Source organism: Centroberyx gerrardi, chromosome 20 (genome assembly GCF_048128805.1).
Source record: "Centroberyx gerrardi isolate f3 chromosome 20, fCenGer3.hap1.cur.20231027, whole genome shotgun sequence".
Taxonomy (NCBI): Eukaryota; Metazoa; Chordata; class Actinopteri; order Beryciformes; family Berycidae; genus Centroberyx; species Centroberyx gerrardi.
This window is the reverse complement of record NC_136016.1, coordinates 20,328,681-20,337,089: the sequence shown is the minus strand read 5'-3', so window position 1 is coordinate 20,337,089 and position 8,409 is coordinate 20,328,681. Positions and strand designations below refer to the sequence as shown.

General features: G+C 43.9%; 1 protein-coding gene across 1 annotated transcript in view; it reads left to right on the top strand.

Moving 5' to 3' along the window:
• Positions 1–207: 207 nt before the first annotated feature.
• cpped1 (calcineurin-like phosphoesterase domain containing 1) overlaps positions 208–8,409 on the top strand; it is a 35,813-nt gene continuing 27,611 nt past the window's right edge. Inside the window, exons 1-2 of the mRNA XM_071905182.2 lie at positions 208–388; positions 4,250–4,468. Of these exons, the coding sequence (XP_071761283.1) occupies positions 325–388; positions 4,250–4,468 (283 nt within the window). The 5' untranslated portion in view covers positions 208–324. The remainder of the gene's footprint in view (positions 389–4,249; positions 4,469–8,409) is intronic.

Genomic DNA, 8,409 nt, shown 5'->3' with positions numbered 1-8,409 from the left:
GAAACAAAGTGTAGCCTACTTCCTATTCCTATTTATTAATCGGTTTATTAATCGTCGGATACTTGGATACTTTATGTGGTTTTGCCTGCCTGTAACATGTTAGGTCAACCTGCAGCCTACAGCCACACGGGGGGCCACTGCTGCTGAAGTTAGGGATTCACTACAGGCTCTGTAGTCGATCACCGATAGTTCCCAACATTAGCTAGCCGTCAAAGCCAGCCGTGTCGACACAACAGCAACACAACAAACAAGTTAGCAGGCTTTCTGCCAGTATCACAAGTGACTAATCAGTTTGCTCCAGTGACGTTTTAACCAGTGGATCTTATGGCTGAGAGTGAAGATATCTTTCTCAGGGCAAAACATCGGACATTCAGCGGACTGACCGAAGGTAGCCGACTATCGTTAGCTTCTTTAGCGAGCTAGCCAACTTACAGGCTAACGCCGTAGCTAATGCTCTGTTACTTGGTTGTTACACAAGTCTTACATCATACGTGTTGCTGCTAGCTACAGGTTAACAGGCTATCAAAGCAAGCATAGTCGTTTGACAGCTTTTGTTTTGTTGTGCCCCGGTAACGTTAACCTGGTCACCGCTGTCAGCCGTAGCTAGGCTAGATGACTAGCATGCTAGCTTTGCTGGCTTGCTTGCGTTTACAAAATAAAGTGTAGTTTCAGTAATCTGTCACATGCGCTGCTGCCCAGTCTGAAAGTAATGAATGAGCAAATCAATACAGTGGTTACGAGGTCGACTTTGGGGCATTTTAACTTTATTTTAAAGCTGCTGTAAACATAGCTACTTGCTGTTATGTGTGTGTGTGTCATAATTCCAAAGATTGCTCAACTAATCAACACCTAGCTGCACAGAAAGTCCGAACATCTTTTGGGATTTACTGCTCTCAGCCCTGGGCTGAGCGATGAATATACTGTGTGTGTGTGTGTGTGTGTGTGTGTGTGTGTGTGTGTGTGTGTGTGTTTTACAGGGGGAAACCTCTGATTAATTTGGAGTCTATAGCAACATTTCACAACATCTCTGAGGTTGAGACAGGCTATCGTGTATCTCCAAGAGTAACAGCTGGACTTGTGGTTTTATTGCCGCTGTCGGAGACCAGATCCAAGTTGAACTTGAAGCACAAAACCTGTTTTAGAGGTTTCCGAGATAAAGTGTATGGTTAAAGCCAAGTTATTTCAGGATTCAAAACATAATGATCACAGTTAGTGATATGCTCGGTCTTAGGAGTTCATTGATTTCTATCTTTGGTTCTTCATAGTTTTTTCAGCCCAGTAGAAAAACTAATGGCATAAGGGGTCTCCAGGGGGAAAAAATGAATTTTCCGGTATTTTATTATTTGCTGCGAAAGCAAACCCCTTATGCTTTCATCTCAAATTATGATTAGTATTGTTTTGAGCGCACCATCTGCCACCTGAGAAATCTCTGTGATTTATGTTTGAAGTTGTGCTCGCCCAGTGCAGCCACACAAAGCTGCCGCCTCTTATCTCCTGTCATGGGAGCTTTGGTGGCTCCTCTCCAAGTCCTCTGTTTTTTCTGTCTTTTTCAAAGTTTGTCTGTGAAATAGTTCACACATCTGACTCCAGAGAGAGACATTGTACTGTAAAGTATGTTCAGTGTAACACAAAGCTTGCAGGGTTTGTCAGAGAGCACATTGCAGCTTTATGAAAGCTTTACAAATTGTGTCTCTTGTTAGCGGTGCCTACAAAGAAGATGGCTGATACCTCAGTAGTGGCGGGACCAGCATGTGTGGAGTTGCTTACTTGTACATGTATGAATTTGCATGTGTGCTTGTGTGTGCACACTTGTGTGCCTTTGTGATTTGAATACATTCCTTTGCAAAGAAGGGAAGGCCTAATCTGTATACTGAGGTGTGTATTGTCAGGTGATGATTTCCATATGCAAACACTCGAAGCTGAGACAGAATTTAGAAAGTATTCTGCTGAGCTGCAGGAGTTCAAGATGTGCTGAGGAACTTTTTGATCTATTTAAAAGACAGAAACAGCCTGCATCCTATCAAGAACCAAACAGTGATTGACTACTATAGACTGCTGGGATAACATTAAACCTACACCAGGGCAGGAAACTTAGATTCACAGTCCACCGGCCACAGCTGGTGGTATTTCAGAATTCATCCTCACTATTTTACCAGCCAAAGCTGTTTTTTTACAACAGAATAGGACTTCTGAACAACAGCTGGATACCTGTGAAAGTTGTTTAAAAGAGAAGACAAATTTACCAGCCACAGTAAAAACTTACCAGCATTTGGCCAATGGCCAGTGTTAATTTCCCTCCCTGGCTTCCTCCATGGTCTTTATGAATGGATTAAGCTAAGATTGTCTTGGCTTGATCTTTTCAGTCCTGAAGGCCTATGAACTGTGTAGTCATTAGTTAAGATCAAGGCCAAGGAAGTTGGTTTGGTCCGAAGGCTTTCAAAATAAATCTGAGTAAAGAGAGGATGAAGATAACCATAAAAGTAGACTGTGTTTTCCCACATGCTTTCATAAATGTCAGTTATACTGAGAGGATCGTTGTTAAGCTTTTGCTTGTCTGGTTCCCAGGAGCCAGGATTCTCTTTCTCTCTCTTTTTTTTTCTCCATTCTTTACTCAAGTTTCTCTGGAGGACGGAATTATCATAAACTCATTTGGGAGAGAGAGATACGTACATGGAGAGCATGTTAAACACAGAGGATGCTGATCAGTTAGAAGCCCCTGCTGAGTAGGAGTGGGGGGGGATTTGTGCACATGCAAACCTACTCCACAGTGACAGCAGAGCATAGCTGCATTCACATCCTCCGGAAACAAAATGAGTGGAGCAGAAAGCTGTTGTTTACGCCTGCTCTTAGCATCTGTCCATGTACAGACAAGGGGACTCCATTTCCATATCACTTGCCGTGGCTTTCTCTCATGTCCCTGTCATTTCCATCAGACACAGAGAGTTGAGTGTGTGCTTCCCTTCTTTCCGTGGAAAGCCACAGTTGCCCTTTTAATGAATATTTGAGGGCAATTAGGTTGTAGGGCCCTTCTGTTATGTAATATCCGGATTATGTAAAACAGACCATACATGCACCAACATGTATCTTTTTGTTAATTATTTAGATTATTGCTGGAATGAGCAGGACTGGCCTCGACAAAGGGTCATACATAATTTTCTTCCTGGCTCATGAATCATGATCACAGCTCTTTCAACTAGTCCAGTATTGTGTTGATTCCAAGAATGAACATGAGGCTTGTGCATGAGGCTATCACAATAGGCCTCATAGCGCTTAATGAGTAATGCTGTGATCACACTTAATCTTTAATGCATTTATGTTGCTGCAAACTATGTGTAGTGTTCTCTCTGCGAGGATCCTGTGGCCCAAACATATTGAAATGAAAATGATCAGACAGTCAGGATACCAAATTAACACCTGCCAAGCGCCAAATGCCTGTAAAATGCGTCTTTGGTGGATAAATCAAAAAGAGTCACCTTCCACACTGGCCGGTTACGTTTTGAGACGATAACACTCAGTTATATTGAGTTCTGCTGCACTTTTTGATGAATTACCAACTTGTCCTTTGAATATGTGAGTGAGCAAGTTCTTCGAAAAAATGTATTTGAATTTGGCTGGTAAAAATTATTCTTGGCAGGTACATGTTTTTTTGGTTTACTAGCCCTTGGCAAGTGAGTCAAAAAAATTGTGTTGTGTTTTGATTTCAGTGCACACTTTACGTTGCACTCTGCTTACTGTCAATCACCTGACACCCACAGGAAGAAGTGTAAGTCTCTGCCAGGAAATAATCCCTCAAAAACCTGCCAGCTTACAAACTTTATTGTCACATCCATGTCTTTTTATTTGCGGCATCTTTGTCAGCCGGGACAGCGGTTAATTTCAAGCAAGGTGTGACACCACAAAGTTTGTGTTTTTATAAACAACGGAAAACAAGTAAATGTTAAAAAATCGAATTACATGTGGCATAGGCTACATTGCAAAATGATTGGGGATCTTTTGCCTCTCTTGTCTCTTTGGTTTCTTTTGGCATAAAGCATCACAGACTGGCTGGTTGGTAAACATGAGTGTGCTTTGGAGCCACCAACATCCAAAGTTGCCTAGTGCAGCTGTAATTTAGTTTGAAGTTTGATTGCGTTGTCCCATGCCTTCAATATTTCAGCTCCCTTGCATGCTTTTTTAGGAACCGTGGGGTCAGGTCTTTGGATCTTTGTCGACACACCTGCTCAGCCCAAGCTTGTCTTCCTTGTTCCAGATGCGGAGCGCGAGTGGACGGGTCCGTTCTGCTTCATCCAGGCTGCAGACCCCCAGCTGGGGCTGATGAAGGCCTGGAGGGACGGCGACTGTGACGGAGGAGGGGACGAATGGGCCGATGAGATCCAGCTCACCAAGCAGGCTGTGGAGGCCGTCAACCAGCTCAGACCCAGGCCGAGGTTCATGGTGCTGTGTGGAGACCTGGTCCATGCCATGCCAGGTACTGATAGAGCATGTGAAGGAAGCCCTTTAGAAATATGAATAGGATTCACATGAGCCAGTGGAAGTTAAAGGTCCTTGCCTTGCATGACTAAACGCTAAACGTATGGACTATGGATCAAAACATGAGAACTACATGAGACCATCGCTGCTGCTAACACAACTCAAAATGTAGATATGATACATAATTTTTCAGCACTAGTTGTGGGTCCTGCTGTTGCTATACGACTATTGAAAAACTATTTTAAATGTGTTGCTCTTTGGCTAAAAGTTGAACTATTTTAAACTGCTTTGAGTGCTAAGTATATACTCTCAAGTTCTCGGGGCTGTAGAGAAAATGCAACAGCAAGTGCTTTCCATTGAAAATAAGGTGAAAAACAAGCCAGCACAGTGAAGAGAGGTTCCCAGTAGACACACAGCCTTATAGACAGTAAAAACCCTATATGATCCACCTAGGTAGCTGCCAACTATCCGCCTCACATTGGAAAACATAATGTGAACTCACATGTTTAACTCTGCTCAGCCTCTTCCGCTCAGGCCAAATGATACATCAGCGGTCCCAGGAGTGTTATCTCATGGCATCTGGTACCGCATGCAGGCTGATGCAAATGCTGCACGTATTTGAAACCGTTCCAGATAGCTTCCCTATATTACACATAACAGCAAACTGTTCAAAAACACAAACTGTGCTTTCATGCAGCCTACACAGTTTTCCCTGTCAAATTGTTTACTATTATTAGGCTCTGTTTATATTCAACTCAAAAAACTGTTACTTTTGCAAGATGACCTTGTCAGATCTCAGGTCCAAAGCAGACATCACACTTTTTCATCAGACAAGGAAGGTTATGAGCTGGGTCAGAAATCACCGGCAGCCACCAGCGAACTGCTGGTAAATGTTGTAGTTTGGCAGGTAATTGATTAGTAAAATAAAGAAAGTAGCTAGTGAATTTTGGGATTTGTGGCCAGTGAACAAAAACCTGGGTTTCCTACCCAGTTCATGAGGCTGCTTCCTGTTCTGTACGATTTCACATTTTATATTTTCATGGATTGTTTGTGATATAGGATTCCAAATAGGCAGGTAGTGTAACCTGAGTCTAATTCTGAGTTGCGACTGTCATTTTTACACCAGCCAGTCCCTGAGGCTGCCTCCACAATCCCCACTCCCCACAAGCCCCGCGCGTCATGGCGCATACTGACAGTTCTGTGTTAGATAACAATCATTCAACCTCTGCCACATGTGAAAGAAAGATGTTGTATCTTATTTTTTAGACGCTTGAGGGATTTAGAAACAGAAAGGCTGGCTAAGCTTTTGATTAGGATCTGCTCATGCGTGCATCACTTGGTAAAGCCACGAAAACAGCACAGAACACGTGCGCTTTTTACCTGGTGTTAGCAGGCAGGCGGCGCAAGCCCAAAATTGCACTGCGCTGCTGCTTAATCGCTACTCACACACCCCCTGCTGCACCTCTCCTCCCTCTTCGGTGCGGTCGAGTTCATGACGAGTCACCAAAATACCAAGCGGGTGCAAAAAACAGAGAAAAAAACCTGTGTGTGCCTGATGAAAACGGCACTTTGCTGGGGCACAGCCACGCCATGCATGAAAATAGATCCCAGTATGACCGTGAAGGGCTTACATATTAACATACGTACATGGTGTTTTGTTATACTGAATTATTCTCCAGGTGCCATTTACAGTCGCACCTGTAAAAGGATATACAGTATAGTAGCCCTGTATTAAAAAACATTCCTTATTCCACACGTCATGTCTACATCCATTACTGTAGATTCTCAGAGACGTATCAGAGCCGAGCCGAGCCGACTCTCTGACATTCATCTGTCTTTAAAGGGAATGGAATATGTCTGCAATATAATGATTAATGTATTCTCAGCTGCCCTCTGAGATTGTCCTAATCTAATTAATGCACTCTGTGAAGAACATTAGCTTTGGGATGGTTCGGTTACAGAATATTCTTCATCGATATTAGGCCGCTCTGATTCCCAGCCAGAGTCTGTAAACAACGTACTGTCCCATGACAGCAGCTGATATTTATCTATGAAAAAGCCCAGGCCTTCTGGCTATTCTTAGTCAGGTTTAGTTCCCATGTTGATGAAGGTTTCAGCTATTGATCAGACCAGCCAGAATTTGAAAGTCCTTTTCTATTCTAAACACCTAGGAGATAGTGGCTGGTGTGTTTTGGGATGTACCTCCCACTGCAGCTAGGAGTCAAAAAAGTTAGTTGCTTGCCCCGTTTGTTGCCAAGGAAGTCTAGTATTATGCTTCTCCAACTGAAGGCTCTAGTTTGTAAACATCAGACCCCCTGTGACAGCATGCAATATTTATCTATGAAAAAGCACCTGGCTGCCTCCAAGCTGTTTGAATAAAGGGGAGATGTAGCTTTGTTGAAACGTTTCAGCAGAAGAATACTGGTTGCGAAGGGAGAATATGAGGCCTCTTTGATTTATTGCCTTAGTTTGTAAATGATCTCCAAAAGCGACGCGTGATGTTTTGTCTCCATCGATGACAAACCTCACTCTGCGCTCGCTCCTTGTTTCTTGTGCTGAGATCTCGAAATAATAAATGGAACCAGGACAAGAAACTGACTTCCATTTTGTCGGCCGCAGCAGCTGCTGGTTTCCAAATTCACCAGACGCTTTCGCTGGTCAGCCAGCCAAATAGATTTTAGAATAGAATAGGACCTTGAAACAATAGTTGGTTACCTCCTGAAGTGGCTGGTGGAGTAAACAAAATTTACTGTCATTTTGGCAGTAGCTGGTGCTCATTTCCCACCTTGTTTGGAACTGACACAGTTGTGTTTGACTCACGCTGGGTTACACTGGTGCTCCATTCTATCAATCTGTTTCTCTTTCTCTGGAGCAAATGAATGGGAAATGGAAATTCATGTTTTTCCGCCTGTAATATTAAATTTCAACCCACCAATCGATTTCTCCACTTGATAAATGAAAGACATTGTAAGGCCATAGACCTACTCCCGTGTTTCACAGTGGAGGACCTTGGCTGAGTATGCTTGGCCGGCGTTAGCGGCAGGCAGATGCCTTTGGTGAATTTAATGAAATGAGTGACTATGGCGTGGTGTGCGTTTGCTCGATGTCCAGCTGCCTAATTTGATAACAGGGTAAGAGGAACGGGCAGGCGAGACACACTGCAGAGTTAATGTTCAGCGAAAAGAGCCGCAAGCCGCCAACCAATGCAAACTACCTTTGCATGACAATTAGGGAGCTAGCATGGGGTGCCTGCCTGCCTGCCTGCCTGGCCTCAAGGAATGAGCACAGAGAGAGAGGAGTCAGCAGGCGAGCCTGTCTCTCTCTCCATGTCTGCATATCCTCTCTCCCTCAGCACTTCTGTTTACACGTCTGATTGGATCGTAATGAAAGATGTCATTGGGCTGGGTCCTGATTTGAAGATTGGGAGATTATGTAAGATATTATGCATTTTGTTATGTATGTCGTCCATAGAATCCCCTCCGCCCCCTGCATTTAAAACATGACTCAAGGCAGAATCCCAAACTATTCATATGCAACACAGATTTGGCTGGGTTTAGTCACAGAGCAACCCTTGCCTTCCTCCTCTTTCTTTTTGCTTACCTTTAGTCATAATGACCACTGATTTTTAACTACACAGGAGCAGTCATGAAGCACTGCTGGCCTATCATCTGAGGGTCTTGCTGTAGGCCTCCAAGTATGCTTATCATCTCCATGACTAAGCATGGCCACAATCCCTTTCCCACCTCGCTCTCCCCTTCTCCCTCTGATCAGTTGCATTTATAGGTCACAGCGAGATCCATTTCAGATGCACAATGGGACAGCAGATAGTGTAAGCATGGGGTTTAAACCGCCAGGCTTCGGGGGACCTTTAAACGCCGCGGCGTCAGCCCTTGTTACTGTCAGCCCCAGCAGAGCAGGTTGTGTGTGCCATCCTCATTA